At 35.2% G+C, this 21,346-nt stretch overlaps 1 protein-coding gene across 1 annotated transcript in view; it reads right to left on the bottom strand.

Annotated features, from left to right (window-relative positions):
* Window positions 1-20,371, bottom strand: part of FMN2 (formin 2) — a 460,904-nt gene extending 440,533 nt beyond the window's left edge. The window contains exons 1-2 of the mRNA XM_074262500.1: window positions 20,206-20,371; window positions 7,252-9,328 (exon numbers count right to left, since the gene is read on the bottom strand). Coding sequence (XP_074118601.1) covers window positions 7,252-9,265 — 2,014 coding nt within the window. The 5' untranslated portion in view covers window positions 9,266-9,328; window positions 20,206-20,371. The remainder of the gene's footprint in view (window positions 1-7,251; window positions 9,329-20,205) is intronic.
* Between the last annotated feature and the right edge of the window lie 975 nt (window positions 20,372-21,346).

Raw genomic sequence — 21,346 nt, 5'->3', positions numbered from 1 at the left:
CTGATAGTTGAAATGACTTATTTGGAGTGACTGAAAAATGACATAATTAATTGTTAGAACTGCTCTGGCTCTCTAGTGAAATAACTGTACTTGCTTTTTGTTGTTGCTGTCATTGAGTCATTTCAATTACATATGACTCTTCATGAACCCATTTGTGGTTTTATTGGTAAAGACACAGGAGTGGTTTCCCCATTTCCTTCTCTAACTCATTTTTTAGACGAGGAAATGGAGGCAAACAGGATTAAGTGATTTGCCCAGGGTCACAAAGCTAATAAATGTCTAAAGCTGATTTTGAACTCATAATGATGGGGGTTGAGATTCCTTTCTAATTGCCCAACCCATGGCTGACCTTGATTCACAAATCCTGGTCAAAGGTACCCTTTGAACATCCGGGCCCAGCCCCCACCATCAGCTCAGCTTCCCCCAGCTCTCACCTGATCTGAGCTAACTGAAAAGCCCGCCGAGAACTTAGGGGTACCGCCCATCATCTTTTAGATATAAAAAGGACCAAGCCAGAGCCCTCTTTGCAGGAGCCCTCCCACCAACACATGGTATCCTTCCAGCCATGTAGGGGTTCCTGCCCGCTCAGCGGCCACCTCTGACCCTGGTGTCTTTGTAACTGAACTTTACTTCCAAATTTCTACAATAAACCTTATCAATCTAGGTTTTTGGGCCTGTAAATTCATTTTACAGAGGACACTGCGCCTGATGGGATTATCTATGCACCGAGAAATGGGGTTCCCCCTTTCCTTTCCCTCATTAATAAGAAGTCTTCCTGTCTCTAGATCCAGTATTCTATCCACTGTTTCACTTAATGTTGTTTTTTTTAACCTATTTAAGAAAATAGCTTTTCAAATCTGAAAGTTTTTGTAGCACAAATTCATTTTGATTTAAAAAGTATTAAATATCTAGTATATGGCTAGCTCTTGACAAAAGCAGAAAAATGTGAACACTATCACCTGTGCAACAGAGAATCTCAAACTAATGCAGAGTAAATGCTACTTCTGCCTGGAATCAGCAGAACTGGATTTGAAAGTAGGCTCTAATATTTACTATTAATATTATTCAAGGCAAGGTAGATCACCTCTATAGGTCTTAACTTCTTTCTCTATAAACTAAAGGTTTGGACCATAAAATGATTACTGAAGTATTCCTTACTTTCAAAATCTATGCTTCACATCAAAAAATGATTGAAACAATATTCACACAAAATCCTAAATTAGAGTAACTATTATAAGCATCACTCACTAGTGTAATTCCACCACCTCTTTCAGGAACATCATATGGCATTATAGATCTGAATGCACCTGTTAGGTTTCAAATATATTTGGCATCTGTTCAACTGCTTAAATGCACTAAAGACTAGACCAGTCATCAGCTCAAAAAGTAGTCATTAAAAGTCATCACTAAAAGGTATGTGGGCTGCTTGACTGCCATCCAGACCCACATTCAGCACACAGGGGACCTACAGAAGGGGGAAGGGACTGGAAGTAGATTTTCTGAACAAAGCAAAAATGCTTTAATAGTATTTCTTCCAGTACTTGCTAATAATTTCCCTCGCCACAATCACCAAATCCCTGTTGGATACAGAAGGATCCTGTAGTGCTGGTATCATGGGCAAGGAATGCAGATTTTTGGTGGTTATATTGAAAATTCTGTATATATATCATGACTATTCAAACTTGGTTAGAGCATGAGCTTTATTACCTACTTAGTGACCTATATAACTAACAAGGATTATAGTCTCAATTTCCCAAACCAGAGACTAAATCTTTTCCTTGTTGTGAGAACCCTTAAATTATTATCTTTTTTTTTATGTTTTTGCATTAAGCTTCCTGTGGTTGATTATATTTCTAAAATTTAGCAAAATAATTTATATTTTTATTTATTTTCTATTCTATATTCCACCATTAGCCACTATCATTTTTGCTGCCTCAAAAAGAAAAAAAAATCCAATTTCTTTTTTTTTAATCAATCTATTGAAGAAAAAAAGTAGATTTTTAAAATTCATTATATAGTTAGTTCAAACTTCCAGCATAAGTGAAACTATACTCTGTAACTTTGTATAGGAATATTTACATGCAAAGCAAATTGTTTTATTTTTGTTAGTGCTGAAAATTACTGATTTCATGACCTTTTCAAAGTCTTCTTTACCTTTAGAACAGGACATGGTGACATTATATATGAGAGAATCAAAGAACAGCAGAACCTCAAGGAGTTCTAAACACCATTTAGTCCAATTCCATATTTTAAAGAAATGAAAACTAATGGCCAGAGAAATATGATGGTTTGCCCTAAAATATATTGCTAGTTAATGTTTGAACTAGAATTAAAACCCAATTTTTAAATAAACAAGTGCTATGTTCTTTTCATTTTGATACTAGTATTAATCAGCTAACTAGACAGACACAGTCAAGATAATTGAAGGTTGTTTTTTTTTTTTCTCCCTTTAAGTCAGTTTTCATTATATCTCATCCAGGTAGGAAATACAGTAGCCACTTATGGACCCGATTTTAACTACTGCTTGGCATAGAAGCTTTCCTTCTTTCATTTTGACATGGGTAGTTTTACCTGCCTCTTTCTCCTTAGCCAGTCTGGTGGCTCTTTTCCCCTCAGGCCTTACCATACTTATGTCAAACTTTGTATAGATATCCCATATGTATAGCTCAGTGAATCTAAGAACTTCTGAAGTCAAGTGATTTACCAACCTCAATGTCTAAAGCAGGAAGGGACTACAAGTATTATGTGACAGAAATAGATTTATTAAAAAGGGCTAAATAATCAAAGTTCCATCCACTAAATTCCCTGTATTTTACTTGTAAAAAAAAGTCCCTCAGAGTATCTTTACTCTTATTCCATGTTCAATTCTAAGAAGTTCTGTTGAGCACAAAACTCATTTCATAGACCTCAAAAGTAATAGCTGAATGATGGAAAGGGAGATAGAAAAACAAACAAAAGAAAAAACACTACTTAAATCAGATATAAAAATCTCCACAAATGGCAATCTTAGTCCATATGCTATAGGAACAAAGAGCCCAATACAGATCTAAAGAGGAGCATGTTCATGATAATGACCTGGAATCATCAAGCAAAGGTAAAAATGACTTCAGAATATGCTCCTATGACAGAGAAATCTAGAAAGAGAATACTTCTGGAAGTTTTCCATCAAGAATTATGCATATAAAAACCTTCTTTGGGGATTTTAAAGTAAAAACTTTAAAAGGTAAGCATCAGTAACCTGGAAAATATGGGAAAAGATACCTCATTCCCAGATGGCTCTGGATATATGATACCTTGTGGGATATGCTTTATATACGTAGTATATCAATGAAATCTCTCAATTTTCCATATCCAAAACAAAACAAACAATAACTACTTTCTATAACATACACAAAACAGGTTATTATGAACTTTATCCTAATGTTCTCTATTCAGTACAAAGAATATAAATTCTATTCATTTATGTAGAACTGAGGTTCAAAATAAGATATCTGTGGAAGCTCATAGATATAATATTCACCTTGCTTTCTAAGGTGGCTGGCAGTGAATTGATCCAAATGCACATACAACAAGGGCTAGAGAAAAATCCTCCCGCCCCCCCCCCCCCGCCCCAGGATATAAGAAGTGTACTCTTGGCCTCTGGATATTTCAGGGACAGTCATAAGGTAAGCTGTGGGAAGGAACCAGAAGCAATGCCTAAATAATGAGCAAATGATCACTACTTGGAATTAAAAGACCCCTGGGTAAAGTCTGGATTCACAGTGTTATCTCATGGAAGATTTTTGAAGAGAGAAAGAAATATAATAAATGATAACCAAGTAAAAATATTGAGAATAAAATAGTATTTTTAAAAGAAAAAAGCTATGGAAAACAAAAATGGCAATCTTTTTTTTTTTAACTACAGTAGTTAAAAGGTAATTGTCTACATACAGACATAGAGGCTGTCATACAAAGTAGATAGTGTATTAGGCTTCAAATAAGGAAAACCTGGATTCAACCAGACCTCTTTCACTATAAAGTTTTGGGACCCCATGCAAATCATGATCTCTTTATCTTAAGCAGCAGCCTTTAGTTCAACTGCCTAGGTCATAGTCAGGTTATGATTTCCCTTTGTAGTGAGACTTTCAATGCTTGGGGTTCTCCATACTGACAAAACCCCCAGATTCTTTGTGCAATTGCATATATATATACATATATGTTCATATATATATATATATATATATATACACACATATATGTATATGTATATGTACATACACAGGCTTTACACATATTGCTACCTATTTTTATTAGTTGAAGAAAATATGACAAAGACCAAGCAACCAACACTATTTTGAAAACAACATATGTCATAATCATATACTATGTCCCCAATGTTTTCATTGCAAGGCAAAACAAAGGAGTCAAAATTTGCTAAGCCTAATCATCTTCATGAAGATGACATACTGGTCTGGCTACTTCTGATGCTAACTAGCCATTTGTTTCAAAGCCCCAAGATTCAAATAAAATCTCAACTGCTAAAAGAGAACTGAAGAAAATGTATCTTTAACAGCTAATATTATATAATGCATTAAGGTTTGCAGAACACTCTACATATGCTCTTTCATGTGATTCTTACAACAACCCTGTAAGGTATGTGCTATCATTTCCACATTTTACCAGTGAAATTTGCCCAAATTTTGCAAAGTCTTATCAATGACAGAATAAGACAGGGGATGAACATATTGGGAAATATAAGTGATGCAAGAACAAAAATAGTCATCAAATGTTACAAAAAAAAGACCAATTTATCACTAATAAATGGTAACTTTTTCCAGTAATGTGTGTGTGTGTGTGTGTGTGTGTGTGTGTGTGTGTGTGTGTGTGTGTAACAGATAACTCCCAAGTCTTTGTAACCACAAAGACTGTTTTCAGTGACTTCATCAGTGTTAACACAGGGAAGATTTGTCTTCCAACTTTTATATTGCATTGTAAAAACATGCTATTACAGCTGCGTGGTTTAGTATTTGATTTTTCATCAATAAGACTTTCAATTATTTATATGAAATTCACAAGGACTAAAAAATGAATGAGACTTGGGGCAGCTAGGTGGCACAGTGGATAGAGCACCAGCCTTGAAGTCAGGAGGAGCTGAGTTCAAATATGACCTCAGACATTTAACACTTCCTAGCTATGTGACCCTAGGCAAATCACTTAACGCCAACTGCCTCAGGAAAAAAAAAAAAGAAATGAATGACATTTTAATTCCTTTAACCCTTTTCTATACTAATATAATTAAAGTTTATAAAAATTTGAAAGATTCCAAATTTATTAATATTTTTCTTAAATAACATATTAAGAAATTAAGAGAAAAATGAGAAAGGGAATCATATGAACAAATAGAATATGCTATTCTTAACTGCAAAATGTGTAGTCTTTATACTCTCTACTAATACTGATTATAACCTATAATTTATTAGATAGATCCCAAAGAGATGTCTGAGTCACTGAGAAGTTAAGTAACTTGCTTACAGTTACATACTAAATGTCAGACTTGATCTGAATTCATCTTTCTGACCCTGAGTTTGGCATTCCATCTACTACCCCATGCCATCTCTCATGTTTCTTTATAATCACAAGAACAATGGTATAAATAATGAGTAGAAGTTAAGCAATGGAAGCAAGTTATTCAGATCTATATCTTTGGATTACTCATCAGAGAAATCAGAGAAAAGAATAAGAAGACGCTTTCCTCATACAAATTATTTCAGCATGCATAAATATTTATTTTAAAATTTTACTTTTATTCTTATTTTTATTTTATTTTATTTTATCTCCTTATATTGGATTTTCAAGCTTCCTCTCTCCCCTGTTCCCCCCACTGTGAATGACTATTTATTAATTGACTTTCCATTCATTAGTTAAAAGGAAACTTCACAAAAGGTCTCTAGTACACATGTGTCTGTCTGACAATTTACTAAAGAATTCTGAAGGTAAGGTTTCAGGACCTAAAACCTCTGATTTAAGTATATAGAAGATAATTCACCTAATTGGCTCAACATTTATTGCAATACATTGATCCTCCAATAGTGGTGTGTGTGTGTGTATCTGTTAAAAAAAAAAAAAAAAAAAAAAAAAAGCTCCAAAAAGAATAGCCAAGTACTGCAGTGTGTTTTGACAACTTTAGGGTAAACTCTGTATTGACTCATCCATAAAACCAATTGTGACTGTTTATTAATTTTGTAATTGATATGTTTGTATCAATAAATTATAAAAATTCTATATAAATGTTCTCAAGGAGCAGTTAAACCTGAACCAGATTACTGTAAAACTGAGGCTGCCATAAAAAGGAGATTAACTGGAATGACCATGGAGAGCATGTGATTATTATGGGCCAAAGAGATATATGATTGCATCACAAAGCTGGATCTAGAAAGATACTTAGAATTTAGAGAAAAGAAGAAGGAAAACAGGAAAAGTATATCAAGTCAGAAAAAATGGTATGATAAAGCTGTAGAAGTAGGAAAGTTATTTTGAACAGAGTTCAACTTCAGAGAATTACAAAAAAAATAAATAAAAATAAAGGATGTTTTTATGTCCCTATGTTAGGTATTTTGATGAACTCTTTATAAAGCCATTCAAGTTCATCACTTTTCTCTGTCACTAAAGAGAACATGATAGGAAGAAAAGTGAGTGTCCTTGAAATGGCTAATTTTGATTATATGTGTGACAGGACTGATTTTCTTCCTCTCAATTATTGCAGTAAATTCAACTTAGTAAAAATTTATTAAGTCCCTACTATGTACAAGTCACTGTTATAGTTTTTGAAGAGGGAAAAAAATGGCAATTCTTACCCTCAAAGAGATTATAATCAGATAGAAAGGGGAGACACATAAATCTATAAAAATAAATACATAATACGGAGTATAATATAAATAGGTGCAACACAATTAATCAGTGTTGTATTTAGAAGAGGAGGAAATGAGCATAAGAGATTGGGAAAATATGTAATCTGTCAAATACGTTCAAGATCATGTGATATTGCTGACCAAGCAGGGCAGATGAAGACTTCACCTACTGGTTGGAATGAAGACAGCAGGAAGAATTTTTTTTTTTTTTTTTAAATCACCACAAATTTAGCATAGTTTTAGGTGTTGTTTTTTTTTTTTTTTTTGTGTGTGTGGTTTTTTTTTTTTTTTTTTTCTTTTTAAGAGAAGAAAATGATTTGGAAGAAATAGTGGAAGCCTGAGAAAAAGGTAGCAGCTAACTCACCTGTGAATACATTCTGGAAGCCCTCTGTGGCAGCCTGCACTCCTGAGGACTTCCTGGACAGAATTGGGGGGGTTCCATCAGCTCTTTCCTGAGTTGCCCCAAATTCAAGCAAGTCTGCTGAGCCACCCACCCTGGGCTCCCTCCTCTCCACCTCCTCTGTCCAGTCAGCAGAGCGGCTCAATCCCCCAACCAGGCTGCTGCTGCCTGTCTTGTGCTTCTTGACCTGGACATCAGTAGAGGCCAAGGCAGGCTTCTGACTCCGGCTCAAAGAAGGCTCCAACCTTCTCACAAAACGGGGGCTTTGGCTAGGGGACTGAGAAGGTGAGTGGTTGGGTGAACTAAGTTGTCGAGTGGTGGTCTTGATGTAACAAGGATTAATTAGTGGGTAAGGCTTGAAGCAGCGGGGACTGGGGATAGGACTGTCCATTTGGGGAGGCGTTAGACATAACCCTGATACTTCAGCCTCCTCCTCTCCTACCTCAGAGGGAGTCTCCTGGGTGCCTTTGTCCCAGTCTTCCCCAGGAGAACCCCTGGGAGCATCCTCAAATGCATCTTCTTCATCATCATCTGTGTCTCCTGCTCCCCCAGCAGATGGTACAGTTGCAGTGTCCCCCTGCCCTGATTCTGGGAAGGGAAAAGCAGTAGAGAGAGAATCTGTAGCTGATGGCAGAATAGCCACGGGGGTAGTGACCTCCCAATCCACACCACTAGGGGGTGATGGCTTTTCCTGCACTGGAAGCTCAGGGGCCAAACTGTCCGGGAGGTCAGAGAGGGCAGATAAAGCTTGCTCTGTGTCTGGACTCCCCGGTGCTTCTCCTGCCTTACTGACAGGCCCTAGTAGAAAATGGTCCAGGCCAAGGAAGGCCCCGGGTTGAAGAGGAGCAGAGCCCAGGGATGCTGAAATGTCCCCGGAGCTGACCATACCACCTTGGTGCTGCTGCTGCTGCTGCTGGAGCCGAATTGCTTGCTGAATGTCCGAGAGCAAGTCCTCCTGCTCTGTGGCTGAATGAAAGCTATAGATGTCTGTATCTGAGCCCGAACTGGTCCTTTGTCCATCTTGCGCCCCAGGGGCTGCTTCCAAATCCCCTTCTATGGCAGATTGAACCCCAATCCCTGCAGGCCCTACTGCACTTGGACGGCTGACTTCAAAGGGGTCTGCGCCCTCTGTATCTGACAGGCCCACTTCATCAGCAGACAGGCTGAGGTCAGGGGTCTTGGTGACCAAGGAGTGAGCGCTGTCCAGCTCCCCTGTTTGCAGGGCCTGGGAGTCCAGCACATCTTCCCGCGAACCAACGCTCCCTTTTCCCTTAGATAGGTTTTTCCTGATCCGCAGGTTGTAAAAAACCGAGGCTCTAGAGTCTGACTTGCTCTTCTTCTTGCCAGGCTCTCCGGTACCACCTCCCCCTCCTCCCTTTCCATGTTTGCCCAGAGCCTTCTTGCCTCCGCTCCCCTTCTTTCCTTCAGTATCCCTGGGCCCGACAGCATCCTCCCCACCACCGCCACCACCTCCCCCTCCTTCAAGGGAGGCATCACCTGCACTCCTCTTCAGTTTGCCATCCTGGTTCCCCATGTTGCAATCCCGCTGCAATGCCGCCCTGCCTGCAGTCAGGCCATCCCACAGATTTTCATTCCCCGGCTTGGTCTGGGGGAGACTCCTGGGGAAGCCAGGCCGATGTGCAAACTGCCCAGCAGGAAAGGAAATGCGCTCTTGTTTGGCCCCTCTTCCATCTGCCGGAGCCGCTGCTTTGCATAATGAGAGGCGGCTCCTGCTGCTGTGGCTGCTGCTGCTGCTGCAGCTTGGACTAGGATGGGCTCGAACATGCTCAGTGCAGCACTCCCCGCCGCAGACAGCTCCTTCCAATGGCTGCTCCTGACGCAGCTGCTGCTTAGGCTGCACTCTGGGCGGCTCGCCACCAACCCCTTTTCCTCTCTTTTGCCCAGCTAGGAAAGGGAGCTCAAGTAAGGTTGCCTGCCTCCCAGGGATTTTCACCTTCAATTTATGAATCGGATTCATTGTCTCATCTCTAAGAGCTTGTCAACTGAAAGATGCTATGTCAAAATATCAAAGTCCAAAGACCTGTCAGGAAAAAAAAAAGAAAAGAAAAGAAAAAAAAGAAAAGAAAAGAAAAAAAAAAAAGAAAAGAAAAGAAAAAGAAAAGTTAAAAACAAAAAGTTTAGAGGAAGAATGGGGGGGAAGGGGTGGACGGGGATCCGTCCGGGAGGGAGAGACAAACTAAAATTTGTACGAAGTACAAAGTTACTGCCACTTAGGTCCTTTCCCCCTCAAGGCTATATCTGCTGCCTTTAGAGACATGAACATCAATAATTTTTTTTTGAGTGAATGAATATAGTGTCTTTAATAATTGAGTATCTAGTTGAACATATGGCTAAGAAACTACACGTTAGGCTCTATTTTCTTCATGATTGGTGCAGTCTCTATTGGCCAGGACAAAAACATTTTCATTTACAAAAATTGATTTTCTAATAGGGAATTTACAACGGGAAGGAGTAAAATAAGGAAAGTGAATGATTCATGGCTTAAGGTGTTAATTAAAATGTTAATCTTCAAAATTCCATGTGTTTACTGTATAAATCAGGCAACATTTGTATTCAAGGAGAGTTCATATGCTATACCTCCCAAGAGGTTAAACTCATCAATATTAAACACCTCACCATTGTCTTCTCCTATAAGGACCCTTGGCAAGAAACAAATTAAATCCAAAGTTACCATGCAAATGAGTGTCTCTCAGCCCCTAGTAAATCTTACAGGGAAAAAAAAAAAAACATTTCCCTTCTTCATATGTAAATATTTTGCAACAAATAATCCAACATACTAGATTTTCTTTAAGTTGCTGATTTCATGATGTTCTAATGTTTTCATTTTTTAAATTACCAGTTCTCATTTTTAAAATTACCAATAAAATTACCAATGAAGTTTGTCTGTCTTAATACTATTATAATCAAAACATGTTTTAAAGATTCTTATTAATATAAGTTAGAAAGGCATATAGATAGATAATATTTTAAAGGACAAGACATTAAAAGATAAAAAGTGATTAAACACTTTGAAAATGTGAAATTATTCTTTATATGCTTAAATGTAATAAATTTAGAGTAACCCCAAGAGAAAATCTTCTGAAGAATCTATAAGACAACAAGCACACAAACAAAATTCAATTTAAATATGAAATATATGATCTCTATGTGCTTCTTTCCTCTCTGTCTGTATTTATATCTCCTCCTCTTTCTTCCTTTTGGTCCAAGGATACCTCCAGTGTAAAAACTCTTTATATCAAATCTCATCAGTAATTCCTCAGTAATTTAGTCTTAGAGAGTTTTCAAAGGGTTAAATGATTCGCCCTTGATCATGCAGCTGATATGTGATATATCATAAAATAACTCACATTTATAGACTACTTGAAGTTTCACAAGCATACATTGTCATTTGACACTTTTAAAGGCTCCATGAGATCAACCCCAACCTTCCAAATAAGGAAAAAAGGTTCAGAGAAGCTAATTGAATTTATCTATGATACTGGAATTAGAATAGAAATCTAGATCCCCCTACTATCAAGCCCAGAACTCAATCCAGTAATACCACACTGCAAATATGCATAACCATCTTAATTGTTCCTTGCTAATACTCAAAGTTAATGTACCATCTTTGCCAAAATTTTCCATACAGTTGAGTCTAATGTAAAAGAAATCAAATTTATTACTAATACTAGACTATATTCAACTGTTTCAGTGGTTCAGGTACCCTTATTAAAAGCCTTTGTTTCATTTCATTCACAAGACTGCCTTCATCTGCAGCCACAATTTGTCTGCAGCTATTAAAATTTTCCTACTTCTCCTGAATATTTAAATCTTTTTTTTTTTTTTGAATTTTCATCTCAGTTTTCCTTCTCTGCACCTTTCTATAATTTTAGAATACAAAACCGGGCACCATATGGCTCTGAGTAATCCTAAAAGAAGTTAAGTTTCTCAAATAACACTGATCCCCATATGTAACCTAACTGCTAATCTATTCTTTGGAAACTGGGGAAGGAATCAATATTTGGCCCAAGCTGCCTGTCACTACAATGATCCATATAGCATCCATGCTTGTTCCCTCCACAATCATGATGAAAGAAAGAGGGAGAAAGAGAGTGAGAGAAAGAAGGAGGGAGGAAGAGAGAGAGAAAGAGAGAACAATCAGCAGATGCAGTAGATAAATTTAAAGTCATGTATTTCATTTGCACTCACTGCTAAAACAAACAACAACAAAGACAAAGTAACGTCTGAGAAGATTAGAGAACTGGCTTCAAATGGAGGAAGATTTGGATTCTAATTCTGCCAGTGACATACTGGCTGTGTGAAAATAATTTAACTTCTTACTGTTACTACTAGACTCTATCCTTAAGAATCAGTACACTTTTTTTTGTTGTTGTTGTTCCAGACTGTTGTGATATAGGAGCCACCTGCCAGTGGCTGCTGGAAGTCTAACTCAGACCTGTAGAATAGATCTCTTTTCATGAGAGGATGATAATACAAGGAGACTGAGGGGTAGTTGAGTTGTCTGACCTCTCCTCTTCCCTCTGCCTTCAATTTATTTCATTCCAATCCACAAGGAACATCTGTGAAGGCCGCTTTGTAACTCCTCCTTTTTTATGATTCACAGTTGTGGAGGCTCTTGGAGAATTGTCCTGCCCCTTCACTTAGGCATGGTCCTTAACACCAGAAATATAGTATACAGTATAAAGAATTATATAGTATACTATACAGTATACATTATTTTTTTCTAAATTCTTTACTTCTTTCTTCCAGCTTACCTTAGAGAAATAAATAGGTAACCGAAAAGTATTTCTCTATAGTCACTCATTGTGATATTGACAGAACTTTAGCTTGGGTCTTTCTGACATCAAAGTCAGCACAAAATCTACTGTACCTTTATGCTTCTCAATTACTTGCTCATCAAAAGGGACAATATGGTGAAACTAACCTAAAAGTTTCATGATGAGACCTACATAACACTGGTTATTCAAAACTGAACTTCAAAAATGTTATATATTTTGATATTATAAAACCATTCTAGATCAATCCCAAAAATGATTATTGATGAGAGACATATTGTAATACAATCAAGGAAAGGATAATCATTTGCCCTCTATCCTAACAGCCTGGTTTTGACTTCAAGCTTGAAAAATAAAATGTACCAGCATACATGTGAGCTTAGACTAGTTTGACAGCAAGAACAGTATAATAAGCAGAAAGCAACTGAATTTACAAACAGGAAGCTTAGGTTTGAATCTGTTTCTGATAAATGGGGTCAGAAAGAGTTGGATATGACTGAGGAAAAAAGCTGTGTGATCATGGAATTCAGTTTCCTTATCTACAAAATTATGGTCACAATACTATCTACTGAAAAAACATTGTTTTAAGTGAAGAAGTTTGAACATTTTATATTATCATTACCATGAATAAATTATTTGTTGAGATATGTTTGTGTTTATGTATGAAATTTAAAAACAAAATAAAAGTACTGGGTAGCTTTCCACAGATACCTTAGAACTTAATTAGAAAATCTTCAAACTGCTGACCCCAAACTGGTCCTTCAATTATTTTCATATAACCTATAGGTCAAGTGCTAATAAATTATATTACAAATGCTTATTCATATAAAATATCCCAGTTTTCAGCATTAATATCTTAAAAGGCCACAAATTGGTATGTCAAACAATATGTGACCATATCACTTTTTAGCAAAGTGGTATTTTCTCATAAAGTTTCATTAAGAAATAAGTTACTATTTTAAAGAGTTACTCCTATTTTTAAACTAGTAGATTATGCTTTCTATCTCCTCTAAAAGTGAAGTCCCTCTATCATTTCCTTAGTAACACACACACACATATATGTATATATATATATTTTTTTCTATTTTATATAGATATTTATCTCTTTGGTTCCATCTTTCAGTCTTTTCACTGTTTTCATCTTTCTCCTGACTATTTCTCATTTTTGCCTACGTCCAATATTATTTCTCAGGCAATCTTATGAATTGAACGATTTAATTTTTTTTTACATTTATTAAATCATTTTAAAATTTGCATTAGCTAATTAAAAACATGCAAATTTCTTTCTATTATGGCAGTGGTGTCAAACTCATAGAAATGAGGACCACAAAATCATACATAAGAACCCCTGAAGACTTTATGTTGGCTAGGAAAATAACATATCAATATTACCTGTGTTTTATTATATTTTTGTTTCTTTTGTTAGCTATCTCCCAACATAATATCATTCGGGCCTCTCTTTTTCCCTCTATGGGTAAATGGTCCTCAATAGAAAACAATTAGAAAAACCTTGCTACTAGAATAGAAAAATTTGTTTATCTTTTCCAGTTATAGTTAAATAAGATTAAAAACTTGAAGACAGCTCAGGAGTCCAAGTGAGTGAGTTGCTAACCCGGATCGAGGTCAGCACTGAGACCAGGAGCATGAAGCCAGTGGGTGCAGAGTTTGTGAAGACTTTGACTGACAAGAGTAATATGTGAGACTATCACTCTTGAGGTTGAACCCAATGATACTATTGAGGATGTCAAAACCAAAATCCAAGACAAGAGAAATATCTCACCACATCACCAATGTCTTATTTTTGCTGAAAAACAGCTAGAATATGGCCAGACTCTCTCAACTACAATATACAGAAAAAGTCCACTCTGCACTTGGTGCTTAGTCTTTGAGGGGCCATCACTGAGCCTTCCCTTCGCCAGCTGCCCCAGAAGTACAACTGTGACAAGATGATCTGCCACAAGTGTTATGACCATCTACATTGTAAACTTCCATAAAAGGAAATGTGGCATACCAACCATCAACACCCCAAGAAGATAGTCAAATAAAGATTAGACTTGGGAACCAGGTTTGGTTTGGCTCCTGAGATTGAAGTGCTCGAGTAGTCTGTTGTAACAAGGTCTCACTCCTGGGTTTATTGGGGTTATGATATCAATAAAATCCCCTATTAGTTAAGAACTAAAACAAACAAACAAAACTTAAAGGTAATAATAATGGTGAAGAAAAGTACATTTTGCAACAAAAATTTTACAAGAATATTGACAAGGATCATTTTCTAAAACTAAGAACTGAAATCTACTTTAATCATTTTTTGTTGATGAGCATCATATATCTATCTAATCTGATGATAATGCATAGCCCCCAGAATACATAACTATAACAAATATCTGAGATCAGCTTTTTGAGTTGACTCCAACAAGTATGTTAAGGAATCTTGTCAGCACATGATCCCCAAATTTCTTTTCACATAATTGATTATGTGGGATGCAGTTATATGATGCAATAGAAAGAGTGCTAGACATAAAGGGTGATATAAAAAATTAATATTTTCCTTGCAAAATTTATAGATAAGGGAAAAGTTTTTGAACAAATGAGAGATAATTTTAACAACATGAAATGAAAGTTCTTAAACAAAAACAATGCAATCAAAATTAGAAGAAAAGCAGGAAACTGAGAAAGTAAATTTATAGTAAGTTTCTCTTAAAGGCCTTATATCTCAAATATAAATGGAACTTAATCAAATTTATAGAAATAAGAATCATTCCCCAACTGATAAAAAAGCCAAGGATATGAATTGACAGTTTTTAGAAGATGAAATCAAAGTTTTCAATTATCATGTAAAAAAAGCTCTAAATAACTATTGATTAGACAAATCTATATTAAAACAATTCTGAGGTACTAACTCACTCCTATGAGATGGGCTGACATGACAAAAAGTGAAAATGACAAATGCTGGAGGGGAGTAAAAAAGTAGGTACACTAATGCATGGTTGCTGGAGTTGTAAATGGCCCGGTGATTATGGAGAACAATTTTGGACTAGATCAAAAGGACTATAACTGTCCTTTGACTAAGCAAAATTATTATTAGGTGATTCTAAAGAGATCAGAAGGAAAGGAAAAGAATCTAAATGTACAAAAATATAAATAGGATTTATTTTTGTAATGGAAAAGAATGAAAAATTGAGGGGGTGTCTAATTGGAGAATGACTGAACAAGTTGTGACATGATTGTGATGGGATATTGTTGTGTTGTAAGTATTCATGAAAGTATGGCTTATCAAAAATCTGGGAAGAGTTAGATAAGCTGATTTAATGTGAAGTGAACAGTCACACAGATACGCAGTAACAGCAATATTGTAAGAATGATCAGTTGTGAAAGATTTAGCTACTCTGATTAACATAATGCTCTAAGACAATTCCAAAGGACTCATGATGCAAAGTGCTATGTACTTTGGGAAGAGAATTGATAAATTCTTAGTGTAGATTGAAGCATAATTTTAAAGACTTTTTTTCCGCTTCATTTTTCTTGCTTTTTGGCACTACAGCTAATATGGAAATATGATTTGCATCACTTTACATGTATAACTTTATAACATTGTTTGCCTCCTAAATATTTGAGTAGAGGGTCAGAAAGAGAGAAAGAATTCAAAGTTCAAAATGCTATAAAATGAATCCTAAAAATAAATATTTTTTTAAAAAGATTAATAAAAGTGAAAATAGAAGAACTTGCTTTTGAATCCTCTTATCCATTTACTACCCGAGTAATCTTGGGCAAGTCAGCCATTATAGGCCTCAATTTCTTCATGTAAAAAATAGAAGAATGGGACTATATAACCTATATTGTCCCTTCTTGCTCTAAATCTATGATGCTGTGCTAATGACCTTTTTTATTATCTATATTCCTATACTTCACACTCAAAGTATTAAAAAAACACACAAAAAATAGGAAAGAAAAGGAAAACATTTCCTCTGAGCAAGATGTAAGTTCCAAATTATTGATTTTATACATGCTTAGCTTTCCTGATTCTACATTATATTTCCTCAAAAAAACCACACTTTTTCAAGGGCAAATGACACTATCTCCCCACAGTTTTTTTCTCTGAATTTTGTTTTGTATATAAAAATTAGGGAACACTCAGCAAAGAGTTTTGGGGGAAAAATGTGGAGTAAAGATTTTTATTTTGATTTTCCAGCAGAGGAGACTCTTCACTAAATTAATGAGTTTTTACTTGAATAAATTTTATTTTTCCTTCTAAATAATCTAATTATTCATGAACTTATTAATTAGTTAACAACATTATAAAATACTACCTATGTTTGGCAAATAAAGTGACTTGATTTTCTCTTGAATAACAGAAGAGTCATTCTGCAGACTCAGTCTGATCTTTGGCATAGAGCTGCATTTACTTCTAATTCTCCCTTACAGCAAGAATGAAAGTATTAAATTACTTATAAATTTTATTAATCCTTTGATCAAAAGAAATATTTTTTCCCTTTGGGATCATCCAGAAAGATATTTAAAAGGAGTCTTTGGGTGTCATTTTCCACAAAAAATGAGGAGCAATGGAAAATTATTTAAAATATTCAAAATATCTTGTTCCTTACAACTCCAACCTTGCATAATTTAAATTCAAAGACAGACACTAAAATTTAACAAAGATATTCTAAACAACTAGTAGTAGAGAAAAAAATCCAAACATTAATATTCTAAAAACATAAATTATAAAATTCTTTTGTTGATGTGACATTGTTTTATAGTATATTCAGCCAAGAATCCAGACAAGCATATAGAAGCTTGGGGCAGGCCTGCTTCTGGCCAAGCATAGTGAAGGAAAGCTCTTTCCACGTCAGAGCTGGTATAGATATCCTTTGCTTCCTATATGCCATGATTGTTTAGGGTTTATACTATATGATGATGAAAATCTTTTATCTGACTTCTGAGCCAGAACTTCATGGGTATACAAAAGGGACCTCTACACTCATTCTTCCTACTGGCTTCCAAGTGGCTCTCTAAATCTTCCAGATGGTTAACTGAGAAGTCGCATTTTCCCATACTAAGCTACAAAATTATTTCTAAGATAAGGTCACTTTTCTCTTTCCTTTGGCTCTGGACCTTGTCAGATTTTAAAAGGCAGCAGTCATCTTGTTCCCCAGAATTTGAGCATCAAAGTAACAGCTAATTGAGCAATTGATGAATGATAGGATCAGTAGAAGAAAAACTGAAAGGAGGGAAGAGAAAGACATGGAGACAGAGGCCAATGAAAAGAAAGAGCTCAGTTGTCATTAATCTGTTGATGTTGTTCAGTGGTATTAAAACATGAGAACATTTATGAGTAGTCCTTATGAGAAAGCTGATTGAAACTGTCCCGATGAGCTTATCACTGTCAAAACTAATTGTATTAGTGATAAGTTATTAGATATTTTTCTTAATAGCTTAGATTATTTCTTAGCATTCCTTTTTTTCTGGGGAAGAATAAAACTTGTTCCATACTATATTGAGAATTTTCTTACTTTATTCTTTGGGGGAAAAGGTGGGAGTCAGGTAGCTGAAAGGACCCCAAACTTGAACCAAAGGTGGATTTATTTCTCAGAAATCTGAGGTAGATGGAATGAAATTTTGGGAGCCTTATAATCTAAATGAAAAATTGGCAACTTCCAAGTAATGGATCCAGGGCAAATTTAAAGAGCAGGTAAACAGGGCTTTATCACCAGTTCATATGTCCTGAGACAAGTGGTGTTTACTTGACCACTGTTACAGAATAAAATTGGTGAGTTCTGGCATTTATCTTGTTCAAATTGCTCAAATTTGGATTAGAAAATCTACAAATTATTTATAAAATCTACAAAAGTCAAATGAGAGACGTTGAGGGAAAACTAAAGAAAAAAATTAAAACCATCCAATAAAAACAAGAAGCTTCTGAACAAAAGTTAACTAATTAGAAAAAAGAGATAGAGTCTCAAAGATGAAAATAATGATTTGAAAATTAAAATTGGGCAAGAGTAAGCCAGTAAAGCTAGGAGAGATCAAGAAATAATAAAACAGTTTATAAAGAATGAGAAAATAGAGCAGAATGTGAAACATCTTATAGAAAAATGACATCTGGAGAACAGATTAAGAGAAAATATAAGAAAAATTGAACTGTCAAATTTCTGACTAAAAAGAGAACCTTGATACAATAATGCAGGAAATAATCCAAGATAATTGTCCTATAGTGATAGAACATGAGGAAAATAGGAAAAAAAAATCGACTGATCACCACCTCAAAGAGATCAGGCATATTATTGACAAATTTTGAAACCCTGAGATCAAAGAGAAAACTTTTCAAGAAACAAGGAAAAAATCAATTCAAATATTCTGAAACTACAATTAGAATTGTACAAGACTTATCAGCTACAATAAAAGATGGCAGGTCCTGGAATCATATCTACCAACTATCAAAAGAACTAAGCTTATAGGCAAAAATATCACATCCAACAAAATTGTTTATAATCCTGAATGAGAATTAAAAAATGAATATTCAATAAACTTGCAGATTTTCAGCACTTTCTATTACCCAAACCCGAATTTAACAGAAAATTTAACATATAAGAGCCAATATGCAAGATCAATTTTAAGAAACTTAACATGGAAAAACTGTTTAAACATGGACAAAAAATATTTTGTTTTTTGACATATATGTAAAAATACATATATACATATGTATATAAAGTTCAGATCAACAGTGCGGTAGTTTAGAAGAAAGATAGGCAGAGTTGAGGTAAAATAGCAATCATATTAAACAAATGAGACAGGGAAGAATAGACACAGAAGCATCAGAGAGGGCTCGTAGTTTTGAAAACTTACATCAGGAATGAGTTCAATAGACAACAATACATATATATCATCAAGGGTATAGAACCCTCCAAAATCTACAGATAAATAAAGGGGGAGGATGAGTGAATGGGGAAGCAAAAGATAAGGGAAGAAGACGAGATAGGAATCCTTGGATGTTAGAAAATTAAGTGATAACATGGCAAGTTATGGAGCAGAATTTAATTAGAGTCAGTAAGAATAGGAAAGCCGTGTTTGTGTATATGTATTTATATATGTATACATAAACATATCTTTTCTTAAATGTAGCTTGCTTGGCAGTAGAAGGAGATAGGAGGAAAAAGGAATAAAGTAAATAAGATGAGCAGGAGAGAACCAAACAATTTACAAGCAAGTAAAGAAAAAAATGGTCATTCATGAATATAATTTCTTCTCTCTCCCTCCCTCCCTCCTTCCCCCTCTCTCTCTCTCTCTCTCTCTCTCTCTCTCTCTCTATATATATATATATATATATATATATATATATATATATATATATATATATATATATATATATATATATATACACATATAGATACATACACGCACACATATATACACATACACACACACATACACACACACACTCTTGATCTGGTAATTTGTTGTTATATATATTGAATCCTTTCTGCTGGGCACATAATGTCCTCTTTTATTTTGTTTTGTATTTCTTTTGTCTTCCTTCTTTTCTTACTCTGTTTTTTCAAATAAAAAAGGAAAAGAAAAAAAAAGAAAATCTACAAAATAGAAAGCACCAGAGTTGGAAAAAAAGTGGGGAAAGAAGGTCTTGGAATAAAATAGAATAGCAGAAGGAGATATAACTAATAATGTTCACATAGAGTTCTCTGTAAGGGGGAATAAAACCTTCATCTTAAAACCCAAGCTTCTACCATCACAAAGTTGACTAGACACAGAATCCATTAGTGCCAGGTTCCTAGGACAAATTTACAGGAATGGTAAGATATATTTTAATTTGTAAAACAGTTTAGTCCCTGAATATTTTAGGATTATGCTTTCAATATTAATTTATGACACAAATGGCTCCCTATAGCTTTATTGGAAAAAAAATCTCATTAAAGCCCTTAGCTTCAACTGCTTCTGTTTAGCAGTTAAGTTCAAACTTAGTTAATGATTGAAAGGGGAAAAATACGAAAGCAACAACAAATATTGCAACTTAGAAGTCATGTCTAATTTCTCACTCCAAAAATAAAAATCATCTTTCCTACAAACAACTTGAAAATATATTCAAAATTCACCAAAATAGTCTAAAACTCACAATTAGTTCTCTATATAGTTCTTTTCAGTCTTCAAACAAATTTCCTCAAGTTGGCTGAGACTTCACAAAGATAGTTATTGTAATTATTTTCTCACATCTCCAATGACTGCTTCAAACAGTGACCAGCTTATCTCAGAGAAATCTTTGCTTTGGAGAAGCAAGAAGAGAAGTTTGCCATTTTGATTTCTCAGGTTTTCTTCAGGAAAATCACTAAGAAAAAGGAAGGAAATAAATCAGGAGATTAGTCAGCCCCCTTCACTGATTTTAGACCAACTCAGCTGCTTCCTATTATTCTATTGGGTGGTTTGAGAACAGAAATGCCTGGAAAATAACCTTTTGCTACATTTTGAGGTTTGGATTAATCACCTCTCTTGGGCTGTATTTGTAAAATCTTAGTTCTTCTAAGGCTTAAATGAAGGAAGAGAGAAAGGAATGACTCTAAGTCAGTGTGGGTCAGTTAAAGAATTGTTGGGTTTGTAGTCAGAAGATCTGGGTTTGAATTCTGCCTCTATTACTTATATGTGGAGTGTTTGATAATCTCTTTACCCCTGTGGATCCCAGTTCTTCATTAGCAAGATGAGGAGTTTAAGCTGAATGGCCTTTCTAGTTTCTTCCAACTCTTAACTCTATTCCTTTTCCTTCCTTGATCATATTCACCATGAGTAAGAAAGTTTTTGTATTTTAATGCCAGAAGAAAAATTCCAGATGACTCTAAAAGGAAAAGAATAGTTTCTAGACATGTATTTCACTACTTTCATAAATGAAACAAGGATCCATTCAGCTCTTATGAGTGCTTGCCCACTGTAAGTTCTTTTTAGGGATTTTTTTTCCCCTTTAACTTAAATAAGCTATTAAGGAAGAGGCAGGTTTGGGAAGTTCTGGGAGTATTAAAAGGGGAGAGAAGACAAGAAAAGAGTATTTTAATTTCACCCCCACGAGATAATTCTAATTTTCCTAGAATTCTTAAAGTATTAAATTAGAAACTATATAAAGTAAATTTAATCTTTGAAATAATTCCTCTGGGCTTTCAGATTGGCAACTCCCTAGAACTTTAAGGAACTTGAAAAGACTTAGAATGGTGAATGGTGATGCCTCAAAACAATAGTGATTTATTATCAAAATCACAAAGGACAAGTGAGGC

Source organism: Sminthopsis crassicaudata, chromosome 4 (assembly GCF_048593235.1).
Source record: "Sminthopsis crassicaudata isolate SCR6 chromosome 4, ASM4859323v1, whole genome shotgun sequence".
NCBI classification, from domain to species: domain Eukaryota; kingdom Metazoa; phylum Chordata; class Mammalia; order Dasyuromorphia; family Dasyuridae; genus Sminthopsis; species Sminthopsis crassicaudata.
This window is presented reverse-complemented; position numbering and strand designations above follow the sequence as displayed.